Below are 16,391 nucleotides of genomic sequence, written 5' to 3' on the forward strand. Positions count from 1 at the left end.
TGGGAGGAGGGGACGCCGCGGCCTGTGTCCTCTAGTGATGAACGGAAGCATCCGGGTGAGTCAAGGAAGGGACATGGCATCTTTCAAAAGTGACACAAACGAGTCAAACAGAAACAAGAACTTGGAGCGGGGCGCGCGGCCACCTCCACGGGGCGCGGTGGGCGTCTGGAGGCCTCTGAGCGCGCGGGTGAGGCCGGAGGTCGGGGGCTCTCCGGGGAGCCCTTTCCCGGGCTGGGGGGACACCGGAGGTTGCAGGGGGTGGATTCCTGAAGCCCGGGGCTGCCCGTGGACCCTCCCCCTTCCTATAACGAACTCCCCACCCGTCCCGCCGGCAGGGACCGCGGCTTCCCTGGGCCGCCCCCTCCCCGGGCCCATCTCGCGGGGGCTGGACGGGGCCCGGGGGACGGGGGGGGACGGGGCCCGGGGGACGGGGGTGGACGGGGCCCGGGGGACGGGGGTGGACCCCCTCCCTCGCCGCACAGGCCCCCGCCGAAGCGCTTGCAACCGCGACCCTGCCCAGAGCCGGCGCCCGCGGGACCATCCCCACGCCTGCCCGCGCCTCCCCAGTCCTCGCCGTCCGCCCGCCCCGGCCAGCCCGGCGGGCGCGGGGGGCCCGGGGGGCGCGGGCGCCAGCCCCAGCTTCTGCCCCAGCCCCTGCCCCAGCTCCAGCCCCAGCCCCAGCCCCAGCTCCTGCCTCAGCCCCAGCCCCAGCTCCAGCCCCAGCCCCTGCCCCAGCTCCAGCCCCAGCTCCTGCCCCAGCCCCAGCTCCAGCCCCAGCCCCAGATCCAGCCCCAGCTCCTGCCCCAGCTCCTGCCCCAGCCCCAGCCCCAGCTCGTGCCCCAGCCCCTGCCCCAGCTCCTGTCCCAGCTCCTGCCCCAGTCCCAGCTCCAGCCCCTGCTCCTGCCCCTGCCCCAGCTCCAGCCCCAGCCCCAGCCCCAGCTCCTGCCTCAGCCCCAGCCCCAGCTCCAGCCCCTGCCCCAGCTCCTGCCCCAGCCCCAGCCCCAGCTCCAGCCCCAGCCCCTGCCCCAGCTCCAGCCCCAGCTCCTGCCCCAGCCCCAGCTCCAGCCCCAGCCCCAGATCCAGCCCCAGCTCCTGCCCCAGCTCCTGCCCCAGCCCCAGCCCCAGCTCGTGCCCCAGCCCCTGCCCCAGCTCCTGTCCCAGCTCCTGCCCCAGTCCCAGCTCCAGCCCCTGCTCCTGCCCCAGCCCCTGCTCCAGCCCCAGCTCCTGCCCCAGCCCCAGCCCCAGCCCCAGCTCCTGCCCCAGCCCCTGCCCCAGCTCCAGCTCCTGCCCCAGCCCCTGCCCCAGCCCCTGCCCCAGCTCCTGCCCCAGCCCCTGCCCCAGCCCCAGCTCCTGCCCCAGCCCCAGCCCCTGCCCCAGCTCCTGCCCCAGCCCCTGCCCCAGCCCCAGCTCCTGCCCCAGCCCCAGCCCCAGGTCCTGCCCCAGCACCAGCCCCAGGTCCTGCCCCAGCCCGCGTGACGTGGGCGCCGCGGCGGGAGGGGCCGCCCGGGGGGCTCCGGCCGCCTTATTAGCGCCCGGCGGGTCGCGGGCAGCCCCAGCCCCAGCCCTAGCCCGCCGCCCCGAGCAACAGGAGCCGCAGCTCCCCACCCCTCCCACCGCCCCCGCCAGCCTCCTCCTCCTCCTCCTCCCCCCTCGGCTCCTCCCGCCCCCACCTCCGAGCGAGCCGCCGAGTCGCCCTCTCCCAGCCTCTTTCTCCCGCTCCCGCTCGCTAGTCTCTCGCCGACGCTTGCCCCTGCTGTGCTCCGGGCGCCCAAGCACGCTCCGCGCCCACCTCGGGAGCCCGTGGTGCTCGAAAAGCCCCGGAAAAGCCGCGGGGGGCAGGGGTAGTCGGAAGCCCCTGGTCCCTCCCCCTCCCCCGCGCAGCCCGAGCCGGCCCGCAGCACCTTCCCGCCCCGCACAGTGCCGGGGAGGACGGGGTGAGGCGGCGGAGCGGGAGGAGCCGCGGAGCAGACGGGCCGGGCCAGTCCCAGGGCTCAGATTGCATTTTCCCTGAAGCAGATCACAGAAGATCACTCTTTTTCTCCTTTTACTCTGCATTTTTTCCCCCTTTTGCAAATTTTTTATTATTCTTTTTCTTTCTTCTTCTTCTTTTTTTTTTTTTTTAAGGAAACTTATTTTTTTCTTTTTTGTTTGGGGGGGGGGAGGAGGGGGGGGAGTTTGCTCTGGGCATTTGCTTTGCCCAGTGGTTGAAAAGTGACCTCGACTCGTGATGGTTCTCCTGTCACTTTGGTTGATAGCAGCCGCTCTGGTAGAGGTTAGGACTTCAGCTGATGGACAAGTAAGTGGAAAATAATAACAATGCAAAACTCAAACCCAACCTTTTCCCGAAAAAGTTCCTCCCCTCTCTCCTCCTCCCCTCTCTCCCCTCCCCCTCCCCCCCTTCCTTGCTATCTTGCGGCTGAGGGCTGGGTGCAGTGTGCGGGGCCCTCTGGGGGGGGGGGGGGTCGTGACTCCCACCCTGGGAGCCCAGGCTCGTCACACCTAGGGTCCCCCCCCCCCACCTCGAGGCACTCGCAACGATTCCTGGGGACAAACTGCAGCCCGCCCGCCCGCATCCTCGCGGGACCGTCGGGGTCCCCCTCCGCAGAGGGCGGTCTGGGCGCCCCAGGGCAGCTCCGAGCGCTGCGTCCCGGGGCCCGCGGGGCTTCCCCCCTCCCCTCCCCTCCGCTCCCCTCCCCTCCCTGACTCACAGCATCTCCGGCAGCCGGAGGCGGGGGTTCAGGAAGTCCCCGGGCCGGCCCGGGAGCGACCCAGCAGACACGTGTCCTGGGAGGACCGCGAGGCTGGGGTTTGACAGTTGGGGCGGGGGCTGGGGACGCTTCCTGCCCTGCATCTTCCTGGGCAGGGGCTGGACGCCCGCGCCCTGCTCCCCTCCCCCTCCGCGCAGCTCCTCCTCCTCCCGAGCTGGTCGGGCGCCGCTCGGTGGCCCCGCGGCCCAGCCCCCACCCTTCGGAGACTCCAGGTGAGGCCTGATGCTCGCGGAGGAGTCCTGGAGCCGCAGACCGCTGTAAACCAGGTCGGCTCCGGGCCTGTGAGTCTTGGGGCACCGAATTGCTCTGTGAGCTTTTGCAGCTTCCCTGGCCTGCCTGGTCCGGCCATAGGTGGAAAAAGTGCAAGACTGGTTGATTCTTGACCTCATATCTGATAGATCAGCCCCCCCCCCCCCCATTTGGGTTTCCTTTCACGCATATAAACACAGAGACTGTCTTTGCTAATCCTCACCCGGTATATCTGAGTTTTAAAGAAAAGAATATTGAATGTCAGTGTTTACTTTGCAAGCTGCATAAATATTAAAATCAAAACGAGCAAGCAACTCCCCGTTCCAGACTGTTATTGAATTGCTTCATTCTCTTGCCACAAGAACCAACAAACCGAGGGAGGTGCAGCCTTTAGGCACCAATCCCAGTCTCCAGCATCTCCTGATTTAGCTCCTGAAAGGCATTAATGGTAGAAATAAAACGGACAAGGCGATAAGATGAAACCCAGTAACTGTTTCTTTTTACTTTCCCCCCTTCTTTGCAGGCTGGTAATGAAGAAATGGTGCAAATAGGTAAGCCTTGTTCTCAGATGTCGTTCTTATCTCGGTAGAAAGTAGAGAACGAAATAAGCTAATCAAAATATTGTCTCTGACATTTCTCCCGTTGGTGGTTAAATAAACAATCATTTGTAGTCCAGGAACATTTCTATTCTTCCTCTTTCTGGAGGAGAGTCCTACTTTCCTCAGACTGCATTAAAGTGATACAAAAATTCTGCCGTTGGACTTGTCATGCATCATTTTTTTTACTGTCTCTGGACAAACCCCTGGTAGGTATTTGGAGGATGATGTAGAGGTTGGAAGAAGGCATGGAGATAAGTCAAATCAAACCAATTTGTGTAGCATTAGGAGGAGCACCTCTGATTAGAACAGAAGACAAAGTGTAAGAATGCTACAAAGAAGGATAAAATGAAAGAAGATGAAAATTTTTCTCTTAGAATTTTTCGAGCTTTGTATAAGCCCTCTGATGACTTCTCTTATTACATCTGCTTTACAATAATTATCAACTAAGGTGCAAGGCACTGCTAGACATTTTGCAAATAACATCTCAAACTTCAGTATTACCTGATGATGTGGGAATTATTCCCATTTTATGGGTGAGAAGACTGAGGCTCAGAGAGTATAAGTGACTTGTAACAGGCCACTCCAAAGTCCATATAATCTTTTTTAGAAGCTGTTTATAGTGATGTATTTGTTCTGAATTCAGAGACTGAAAGTCATCAGGCCAGGAGCCAGGCTTCATTCAAAGTGTTTTTATACACATTTAACTTGGATTACCCTGAAAGATAAATTTTCGTTTTTGGCAGAGTATTAGTCTCCATAAATTCTGTATTTGTCAGGTGATCTTATAAAGTCATCTTGGAGATGAAAAATCTTGATTACTGCAAACGTAGTTACCCATCATTGCCCGTGTGCTGTGCATTGGGCATTGTATTCGTTGCTTTGTGCGCATTGTGTCATCTAACTCTCAGAAGCACACATGATGCAGAGACACCATTGTGCATATTTCGGATTTGGAGAAAAAGGAGCTTGAGGTTCCACAGCTACCTGCTAGAGCACATAGTGAGGATCTGGGAGGATTCCATTCTTCTAAACTAATGGAGGGACCCCAAGGTTGGGCCCCAGAGATGTCCATATATAGCTGTCTCTCAGAATATGTCAGAATGCTTCCTTCCTGTACCTTGTTTGGCTTTGCTGGCACTCTTCCGCCAGCTTAGACCTCCATAGTGAGAGTAAGGCAACGGGGAGGACAGTGACTGAGAACTGCATTAAGTATATAGTGTCTGTGAAGAGACATTCGTTATTTGCAGCTGATAACATTCAGCCATGAATATATATCTTTTTTAAACAAGGATTTAAAAGAAATCCTCAAACAAGTAGAAAAAAAGAGCTATCTTTCTTTTTTATTGCTTAAACATTTGATTACTTAAACATCCCAACTTTTCAATATATACATTAGAAGGCTAGAATGGGGCGGTTGGGGGGCTTTTTCCGTTAAGCATCCAAATCTTGATCTCTGCTCAGGTCTCCATCTCTGGGTTATGAGTTCAAGCCCTCCCTGAGCCACACTTGGTGCGGAGCCTACTTAGAAAAAGAAAAAAAGGAAGATTACTCATTCTGTCAAAGGAATACAATATATGCTTTGATTAAATTTTCGATAGAATCAGCATGTTCTCCTGTAAGAGGTCTTGAGTTAGACTTTGGTCCAATCCTCATGTGAATATTAATTACTTTAGTCACAGGTTTCTACAGGGAAGGAAGTGATGCAGGTGTGTATAAATTTGGCAGGAGGAAAATGAGTAGCCTTGTGGAAGAAGGGAGCTCAGGGGACTTGTAGGTTGTGTTGCTGGAGATTTTCTTGATCCCAAGTTCCTCTTGCTTTATGGGGTTTCTCTCTTTTATGACTGTGATTTTTATTTACCATTTTCACATTGAGTGAAGAGAAGAACTAAAGATAAAAATAGGTTTGACTCATGAGTCTTGTGATAGTAAAAGTGTAATTATCATTTGGCTTTGGGTTATAATCATTTATATAGCTCTTAAAAGGGATTTAAACATATTTTTGAAAGATCTGCATATAGTAGTGAGATTTCTTTCCCTTGTATCCACATACCAAGGGGTTGCTAACCTGAAGGTTAAAATGCTCTCCCCTACAAATAATTAAGGAAATTTTTTCCAATAATTAATTTAAAAGTGGTTTTATGTAGCTGCTTGGAGGTGCTATTTGATCAATAGTACAATTACAAAAGATTAATAAGGCTTGTAGAATTCATTATTTTTATTGGTGTCCAAATTGGCTAGAGAAAAGTCCATGGTTCTAAACAATTTCTGCATAACTTAAGGTCTCAGGAAGAGATAAATATAAATTAATGACAAGTCGCAAATTATTAGGAAGCTCAATTTAGAGAAATAATTTCTTTTGAGATATAGTATTCGTGCAGGCTGGTGCCTATGAATGTACACCTTACTGATTCTTCACGAAGGGAACACTCTTGTATAACTAGCATCTGGATCAATACAACATTCCTGGCAATTGTGCCACCTTCTTAGTACTATCCCCGCATGATAGCTAACCACCCTCTTGACTTCTGACGGGACAGGTTAATTTTGCCAGTTTTTAAGTGTTTCTTTATTATAAATATAGTCACACAATATGTGTTTAAGAAAACAATAAAAAAAATACTTTTTTTTGCTTCAGTCCTCTAGAGTAGGGAGGCTTCTGTTCAGGTAGAGAGAAGGCAGTTGTGGTGAGGGCAGGTTAAGAATACGTATAGGGGTATCGCCTACATAGTATGTTAACAGGCCATTGCTTCTTTCTCTCTCTACCCAGTAAAAAAAATGCCCTTTTGGTATGTGGGAAAGTATGATTCACCCTAGAGAAAATGGGTAAATAGGTTTTGAACTCTGACCTACTTCTCTGCTCCTTTGTCAACCAAAGAGGAACTATTTATCTACCCACCTATTTAAACCCACACGTATATACACTCATACACGTGCACACATACACACATATATACATATAGTACATGTATGCGTGTGCATGCATTGTGTATATATGTGGAAGTGTGTTTCATGAGGTTGTTAACATACTTCTGGGGCATATCAGGGAGTGGTTTCATTCTGACTCAGAGTATGGCCTTGGTAGGATGCCTAGGGTAATTGTGGGCAGCTGGCTGGCTGGCCCGATTGGGTAAGGACTCCTGCTCTGTGACCCTTGTGGCTTAGGAAATGATCATAGTTCTGTAGAAATCGGAGAATCTGCAAAAGAATTCTCTAAGTCCTTTGTTTCATAAGCTACCACTTTGATATTGCCGGAGTATCATTAGAGGAAAAATCATTGTGAGGCTTTGGTGAGTTCCCTCGTTCACCCCCTCTCTTGGAATCAGGGCATGTCTATCTTTCTTTGCCCTATTTCTGTTTCCAAGTCTCAAATTACATTTCATTTCATTTCTTAACAAAATAAAGTTGCTAATCTTGTCCTCTTAAATATCCAGTTGACTGAGAAATATTTTTTTTCGTCGTTTGCAGGTATTTATTTGGTTTTCAAAGTTTAGTGTAAGTCACTTCACCTAGTGAATTGCTTATACTAGCATTTCTACTGGTGTAGACCTCATGAGAGCAAACCCTTTGTCTTGATAATTGCTGTATACCCAGTATATAAAATTGGGCTTGGTACCTTGTGGGTCTTCAAATATTTGTTATTCAGTGCATAAATCTAGTAAGCAGGGTACTCTACTGGAACGCACCTGTGTTTGGAATTTTCTTAAATGCTCTTGTTCTGTGCCTCTCTAGGTTTAATCAGTCCCCAAGAAAAGGAGGATGGTGTCAATGACTATACAATTAATTACTCAGTGTTACCAAGACTCCTTTTTTTTTTTTTTTTTTTTTTTAATTTATGATAGTCACAGAGAGAGAGAGAGGGGCAGAGACAGAGGGAGAAGCAGGCTCCATGCACCGGGAGCCTGATGTGGGATTCGATCCCGGGTCTCCAGGATCGCGCCCTGGGCCAAAGGCAGGCGCCAAACCGCTGCGCCACCCAGGGATCCCCTACCAAGACTCCTTGTAACTTTCTTTTCACTCCACAAAGCTCAGGGACCTTGATTTCTTGGTTTCTTACACTTTTCTGTTTCTGTTCTGTGAGATTTGGCAACTTGAACCGAATTATGTGCAGGTTTGGAATGCCCACTAAGTTTGCACTGATTTCTACTTGAGATCATTAGGGGAAATAAGATAACCTGAGCTTAAAATCTACCAACCCAGCAGCAAGACTGAAAAGTGTGATTTAAAGGGGTTTAAAGGGATTCTTTATAAAATTTGGAATTTTAGGTACCTATATGGCCATTGTTCTTTCTTGTACCTAGAGATTATGCAGTTGACTTTACTGATTTAGCTTCCATCCCTCCATTGAACATGATAATGGGTAATATTCAACGCTTTAAGCTTTATAGCTGAAGATGTTATTTAGTGTAGGATGTTAATCTACTACCAACAAATTGTTATTGCTGTTTACCTGAAATATTTCTTCCCCATACGTTGACTGTTTTTTCTTGCCATTGTACCAAATAACCATAATATTGCTCAGAAATGTTAAGAAATTCCCATGGTCATTTCTGCTTCCAGGATGATCATCTCTAAGCATTCTTTGCTTGTGGATAGCCAATCCAGATTACCTTGGAAAACCATTAGGGACAATTCCAAATTGCCTGGTAAAATCATGAGTGGTTTCAATATGAAGGATTTGGTTATGCTACTTGGACTGGATATATTGACAGTGAAGACTTAGATGGAACTCTATGTCAGAATTTTGGGAACCTTCTCTTTAGTGTTGCTCCAATAGAGATCAGCTGTTACTCCTAAGCTGTGCTACTTCTACTCTTAGAAATTGTTGAATTTTTCTTTTTAATTAGTTTTTTTTCCTGAATATAGATATTTTACATGTGCCCATTATAATTGTCTTCTTTAGAGTTTTTCTGTATTCCTCAGATTTTTTGACAATCATCTTAAATATCAAACTGTTGTTATAATTTAGCATATTCTTACTCAGTCATCTTTCAGTACACAGATTGTGTAGATTACATGTTTTTGTTTGCTATTTTAATATAACTTTCCATATCATTACAAAATCATTATAAACATAATTTTAATCTCATTATCCTGATAAACCATAATTTATGTACTTATTTCCCTAATTATACCTATTTTCTCATGATAATGAATGTTGCATAGATAGCTGCCCACTTTTCAAATGACCACTTTAGGAGAGAGCCCTAGAAGCTGATTGCTGCGTAAAACCAAATTAATATGATATGTTTCAACAGATGGCTTTTGAAGAAGTTTGTATGATCTGAACTTTTACTAGTGCTATAGGGAGGTGTTAATTTTTAAAAACTTCAGTTTTAAATTAGTTTTGGCTCTGCTCTTCTTAAATCTGAATATAATTTTTAAATATTTGATCCTGTGGTCTTTGAAAGATGCAGAGAATTAATTGTTTTTCTAATTACCGAGTACTCAAAGGTATGACCAATGATGAAAACATTTTGTAAATTTTATGAGTACTATGAGAAGATTCATCCACCTCATAGAATTTGAGAGTTGTATTATTCTTTAGAATGGATAGTAAAGCATGGGAAGTGTCCTAGTTTAGGAATCTCTGTTCCCACATGTAATTTATCCATCCTAATTTTCCAAATATGTTTATGTGATTTTGCTAACTGTAAATCCTTAGAAGATTTTGTGGTAATGTCAGGCTCTTGTTTATAAAAATGATTGCCACAGATTCAGCATGATGAATCTTTATGGAATTTAGAATGAATTGTGAGCAGCATGAAACAGTCTATCATGCTTATGAAGTGACTGATAGAAAATAACATTTAGGAAATTGGTAGGAAATAAGATGGGATTATATATATGAATCTTCAAATACTGGGATCTTTGATGTTAAATTACATTTTCTACAATTTTTCTTCATATTTAGTATTTATATTTTTATATGTGTAGAGACACACAAATTAAAAGGAATGATTGAAATCATTATTCATATGAGTTTGAATTCTTTCTTTTATATGTAAAAATCTCTTTTTTATAAAGTCCATTCCTTAATCTAAAACATAACCAGCAAAAAAAAAAAAAAACATAGCCAGCATATCCAGTAGAGGACCTGTTAATATTCATTGCCTTTTTTCCATCAAATGATCAGGGGCATAGACTGTTCACTCTGTGGTTTGCTACTTTCTAGCTGACGACTTTAACCTCTCAAAGCATCTCTTCTATATAGACATAGGCATACTACTACTACTTACTTCATAGAATTGTAAAATATTCATAAAGTGCTGGCCTATGGGAAGCAAACTGGGATAATATTAGTAGAAATATATTCTAGTCTTGTGCTTTTTTTTAATTTCTTTTTTTTTTTTTAGTCTTGTGCTTTTTAAAAAAACACTTTTACTCACTGAGAGCCACCCCATTCTAATCTGTACATTTTTGGTAGGTCTGCCTACACCATGAGTTTCCAGGAACCTTAATTGACTGTGTCAAGGACTTGTAAACTCTCCAGCCACTCAGTTCACCATGTGACAGCTCTTTGAGAATGCTATTTTCCATGTATTATCTTAATGTTGATATCTCAGTATAGTATTGCTTAATTCATTGGAATATGATAGTAGAAGGGGGAGTTGGGAAAGGAATGAACAATGTAAAACAATTATTCCACACAGACTCCATGCCAAATATATTACATGTATACTGGATGGAGTTCTTTCTTATTTTTCACCTTGTTTAATGAAAGTCCTTTCCATTTCTTTTTATTTTTTATTTATTTATGATAGTCACACACACACACACACACAGAGAGAGGCAGAGACACAGGCAGAGGGAGAAGCAGGCTCCATGCACCGGGAGCCCAACGTGGCATTCGATCCCGGGGCTCCAGGATCGCGCCCTGGGCCAAAGGCAGGCGCCAAACCGCTGCGCCACCCAGGGATCCTCCTTTCCATTTCATTGAGAGAAAGATACTGTATTAATCAAGACTCTTTTGGACGCAAATAACAGGAACCCAGTTGACAGTGGTTAAGGAAAACAAATTGATCAGGTAATCAAAGTCAGGTATAGCTGAACTGAGGGCTCAGACAATGTTAGAAATCCCTCCCTCTCCTCCCCTGACTCTTTTTTTTTTTTCCTCACTTTCCTGCGTTGGCTTTATTTCTTTATCAAAACATGATTAGTGGCCCTTCAGGTCGTGGCCAAGACTATTGCCAGCATCTCTATGCCTCCATTCTACCTTTCATCCCACTGGACAGAGCACTTGCTTTGTGACAACTCCAGCAAAAGTTCCTGGTGGGGCTTTTATTGGCTAGCTGACTTGAGTCATGAGCTTATCCTTGAAACATTTACTATGGTCAGGGGATATAGTGCTCTGATTGGCTTGGATTAAGATATTTCACTCTTGACTTATAGGGACTGAGAATGGAAGGTAGGATGGTTACCCTGAGAGAAAACTGGGGTGCAATCAAATAAAAAGGAGTGTGGATGCTGGGGAGCACACTTGTAATAATGCCATGGGATGAGGGCTTCCCAGCATACTGCATGGGGACTGGCAGCTGTGGTAGGTGGGATAATGGTCCTCCCAGAGATGTCTGCATCTGAATCCCTGGCACTCCTGAATATGTTATGTTACATGGCCAAGAGGAGTTAAGTTTGCAGATTGGAATTAAAGTTGCTAATCAGTAGGCCTTAAAATAGGGAGATTATCCTGGATTTTCTGGGTCTGTCTTAATGGAAGAAGGAGACAAAAAGACAAAACTAGAGAGAGAGTGGCATAAGAAAGAACTTGGTCTGATGTTTCTGGCTTTGAAGATGAAAGAAGGGACCCGTGAGCCAGGGAATACAGATGGCCTCTGGGTTGGAAAAGTCAAGGAAGTAGATTATTCCTAGAGCTTCTTGAACAAATGCAACCCTGCTGACACCTTGATTTTAGACCCATGTGACCTATTTCAGACTTCTGGCCTCCAGAACTATAGGATAATAAATATGTATTGTTTTAGATCACCAAGTTTGTGGCGATTTGTTACAGCAGCAATAGGAAGCTAATACAGTGGCCTGATGGACTGTCCCAGTTTCCCATACTTTTGTCATTCTGTGAGCCAGACTATTTTAGATTTGGAAAATATAATCACCACAAGTAGGTTTCAGTGAAAACCTTTAAAAACACTGTTCACATTTCGTATCTGTCATATTTTCCTCAGCCTTTGGTCCTGGGGGATAAATGCTTGTTTTCCTGGCTTTAAATTCTAGGTTCAATATTAGTCTTTAAAAGTATTATCTGTCAAAAAATTGTACCATGTATGAGAAATATTAATTTATAGAATGTCTAATACAGCTCTTGAGTCTGTAAAACTTCCAGTGATGATAAATATAACCATTAGACATACTTCTTTAAAGACTAAGATTGGGATGTTAACATTTGGCATTGGGACCCCATGTAACAAAACAAAACAAAACAAAACAAAACAAAACAAAACAAAACAAAACAAAACAAAACAAACTTCTCTACTTGCTATTCTGTTATTGATTATTTGATCATTTTAAGATGTAGCAAACAAACAAAAAAATACTTGGATATTTTTCTTCTTCTTTTTTTCTTGAAAGATCTTCTCTTACCTGATTTCATGTTCTGGAACACTAAAGAATGTGCTATTTTTTCCTAAGTGACTCTCTTGAACGTAAACATTGTGCAATGGCAACAAATATTTATGAAAAAGCCAGATTTTAAAAAATGAGAAGAATTTTTAGGCTCATGACTATTTGTTCTTTCTTAACGAGTTAAAAAAAGAAGGGGGTTTTCTTTTTTCTCCAAGAGCTTGATGAAAAATCTAATCTTTGACTGTGGAAGTAGGTTTGCAACTAAAATAAAAGACTTCAGGGAGGTTCTCTGCCTTGTGATGATAAGAGCCTAGAGGAGATGAAGTGAAGAGAAAAGCATTTGGCTGTGTTCAGGAGTTCAGCATGTGTCACAACTCACTTTTAATTGCCTTTCAGTGAAGATGTGTCTGCTTCTCCGTTTGTGTTTGCAGCCTTGGGAAGCCCTTCAGTGTGTGGTGTCCTCTTTAACGTCCACTCGTCACCCTGCTCACATTTTTTCCTGGAGCAGCTGGCTCCTGTCATTTCTGATGAAAGTCATTCTCCTACCCTTAGCTGAGGATTTGGAAATGTTGTTGTTGGAGCTGCTTCTTTAGCAGATTTTGAAAGTGCTTATTCGATTTCATTCTTGTGGCCAGATTGTTGCATACTGAGAATTTGTACCTGAAAAAGGAAATTGCCTGTGTAAACTGTCTCTTTATAGTAATCAACCAGTTCTTGGGAGAGAATCCCGTGTTTGGGTGGGGTAACAGGGTCTGGGTTGTTAACAGCTAGCCTGGATTTCAGGCCTACTGTTGACAGGGAACTTAAGATCCCTTCTGAGGGATCTTAGGATCAGAAACACAGAGTGGGGTGGGAGTGGAGATGGGAGAGGCCTGAGAGGTGCTGGGATGTGGAAAGAATTGGAAGCCAACTTCCATCTTCCATAGCTCTAGCTAGATGGGGATGGTCACGGTGCTAACAACATCAGCTAATTTTTCCTTTATTACGTTGTTACTAGCTGGACTAAGTCTTTTATGTGCCTTACCCTGTTTGAGCCCATTATCCTCATTTTACAGACAGCTTCTCTCTGAGCCTTAATTTTCATAATTTGCTTACAGAGGTCATAATATGCATCAGCTTGGAATCAGAATTTAAATGCAGTATTTTCTGACTCCAGACCTTTAGTTCTCAACCATTGCACCCTTCCTCCTCCCTTCTTTGCTTGGGAACTCAAACCATATGCCTCAATTACAAGTATTTCACTATTTTGTGTGCCAGGAGTAGCTCTGGGCTTAATTAGATCAACTAAAGATTGCTGTGATATGTGTGAGCTTTGTACGGTAGTCATTTGGGGTCTTAGTAATGTTGATTATACTACTGAATGCTTTTGTTCTCTTACTATTCTCTAGTGTGGTCTTTGTGATGTGCTGGGGACATCTAATAACCTCTAGGAGATATTTGGGTATCATTGCACAATATATTAGACAGATACCAAGTTAGCCTGTCCTCAGTTGTGAGCTTCTGAGACTGAATGCATGAAGGAGTTAAGATGATCCCAGAGCATGGGCCACAGTGGCATACTGTGAAAGCACTCCTTCTCAAGAACCTCCACTTCCAAAAATTGCCATTGATTTTTTCCCCCCAAAGAATATTGTATGCTGGGGACACTTAAACATAGTTACGATAACACACCTCCACCCCAAAGAGCTTAAAATCTCTGAAAGGACAAGCAAAATCATATAACTTTTCTCCAATAGAGATTTTTATAGCTTTTATACAGGTAATGCATGACAATGAGATCTAAGAAGCTTAGTCCAGCAGGTCTGTACTCCTGGACAAGATAGCAGGGAAGATTTTGTGGGAGAGATGGGGTTTGACATAGGCCCTGGAGGCCAGGTTGGATTTGTATAGTTGGAGAGAAAGCAGCAGCCTTTCCCTAAGGTGAATAGCAGAGCAGGATTTTAAGAACAGGCATGATTAAGTTGGGTCTAGTGAGCCCATTAGAATCTCAATAGACCAATACGGGAGATGATGTTGCAAAGAAGTTAAGCACAGAGGGCCTTAAATGACAGTTCAGTTTTGATTTGAGTTCAGTTAACTAGTCTTTGAATTTCAATTTTTTATTTGTGAAATGAGAGGATTTGATTAGTAGAGATCTTTAAAGCAATTTTCATGTCCAACATGGAAGAAAAGCTATTTTCTGCATTATATTATATCCTGAAGTAATGATGAGCCATTGTAACTATTCAGGGAGACTAACCTAGTAATATTAATACCTAATGTTTATTGAGCCCTTCCTATGTGCCAAATAGTGTTCTAAGCACTTTGCATTAGGCCGGTTAATTTTTACAAGTCTATGAGTTAAATATGATTAACCTCATTTTTACAGATGAGTACTGATGTGGAAGTTGTAAGTGACCAAAATCACAAAGGTAGTAAGTGGCAGAATTTAGACATTTACATGTGGGACTGTAAAACAACTTTCCTGGCAGTGATTCAGATAGTGTTTTGGTATAATTTATACAAAATTTGGCAGTGACAAATTATGTTGTGGAGTTTGGACTTGACACTTTGGGGTTTGCAGTGTATGGTGACAAGGAGGTAATTGGAAGAAATGGGATTCGTTTGACAAATTTCTAAGGAGAAATCAGTAGGACCTGAAAATATTAAATGGGGGGGAAAGTTGATGTGAAGCCAGTTTTCTAGCCTGGAGGTTTGGGAGAATCAGCACATCAGGAACAGAGATAGTAAAGTCAGAAAGGCAAGCTGAATATTTAGGTGAAAATGAGAAGTTTGGTTTAGATATTTTAGGGGTGAAGAGAAGATATGACACATTATCCTAGGCAGAGAACTGATCTGTTCAAGTCTCAGCATGGGGGGAAGTTTCTCTTTTTCTTTTAACCTGTATTTACTGAGGACCTATTATGTACATGTGCACAGACATGTGTAAAAGGGGCTAAGGTCTCAGAAATGATCAACATTTTGAAAAGATTAGAAAATTCTAACATGGTTGATATTAAAGTGGAAAGTCTGGTCAGCTTAAAGGCTTGTAAGTAAATGGAAACATAGAACAGTGCCTCCTCAAATACTTTGATGGAGGTTCTGTTTATTTTTTTAATTTTTATTTATTTTTATGATTTTATTTAGTTATTCATGAAAGACACACAGAGAGAGGCAGAGACACAGGCAGAGGGAGAAGCAGACTTGCAAGACTTGATCCCAGGACCCCAGGATCATGACCTGAGCCAAAGGCATCTGGCTTTGCTCAACCCCTGAGCCACCCAGCTGCCCCAGTGCAGGTTATGTTTAATATTAGTGTGTGTGTATACATTTGTATACATGTATCTCACACACACACACACATACACACAAGAATGTGTCTCTTCGATTTAGCACAAAGAGGAAGAAGGCATTAAGTTAAACTCTCAAATGAGGAATTCAGAGAATTCTCTGACAAGGAGAATTGTTAGTGTTATAATTAGTCATCCACTGGAGATACTACAAGGGTAGTATCATAAGGGTAGTTTGAGTTTCTGAGGAAATCCTGAATGCAAACATACCCTGCTCACTTGCTTGAAGGAACATGTTAGAGATAGATATAAAGATGTAATAAAGATATCTTTTACAAACAAGGCTGGGGGGAAACAGGAGCTTCCCACTTTGATAGGAAGTGCACACCCCAGCCAGGGTGTGTCAGGCCCCACTGGTAGGGTGACATGGAAGACAACATGTGCTCCTTTTAAGGATCCTTCCCAGGAAGAAGAATGAGGAGGGAGGCACCGAGCTTTGCAAACATCTGGTCTTTCCCAGACTTACCAATCACAGACATCACTCTTCTTTACCTGGTGAAGGGTGAGATAAGAGATGGAGAGGCTCAGGATAGTCCGAGAAAAATCTTTCTTCACAGAGAGCAAGAGCAGGTTAAAGGCACTCCACGTCTAACTTAAAAAAAAAAAAAAAATCATTACTGGAGATGCCTTCATTGTAAGAAAGAGGCAAAGATTAGATGATTTTCAAGGTCTCTTATTTTTGACCTGTGTAGATATTCTATGGATATCTAAAGGGATTGCCTAATGGGACTGATTTCCTGCTGCTTGCTTCTAAGTATGAGGGGCTCTGGGTCTGCATTCTAGGAGAGGTGTTTGAATGACTAGATCTACTTTCTGGTTCTTAGTAGCTTAAATATAAGATCTGGATAGAATGGAATGTTTGATTTACTGGT

General features: G+C 44.5%; 1 protein-coding gene across 2 annotated transcripts in view; it reads left to right on the forward strand.

Annotated features, from left to right (window-relative positions):
• Nucleotides 1–1,899: 1,899 nt before the first annotated feature.
• The window catches only part of ADAMTS3 (ADAM metallopeptidase with thrombospondin type 1 motif 3), a 256,185-nt gene continuing 241,693 nt past the window's right edge, over nucleotides 1,900–16,391 (forward strand). The window contains exons 1-2 of one of the 2 annotated variants that reach the window (XM_025985092.2): nucleotides 1,900–2,296; nucleotides 3,541–3,568. In XM_025985092.2, coding sequence (XP_025840877.1) covers nucleotides 2,228–2,296; nucleotides 3,541–3,568 — 97 coding nt within the window. In that variant the 5' untranslated portion in view covers nucleotides 1,900–2,227. Of the gene's footprint in view, nucleotides 2,297–2,556; nucleotides 2,981–3,540; nucleotides 3,569–16,391 lie in introns of those variants that run through there. The other variant, XM_072748803.1, reaches the window with a different exon arrangement.

This window comes from Vulpes vulpes, chromosome 2, assembly GCF_048418805.1.
Source record: "Vulpes vulpes isolate BD-2025 chromosome 2, VulVul3, whole genome shotgun sequence".
NCBI classification, from domain to species: domain Eukaryota; kingdom Metazoa; phylum Chordata; class Mammalia; order Carnivora; family Canidae; genus Vulpes; species Vulpes vulpes.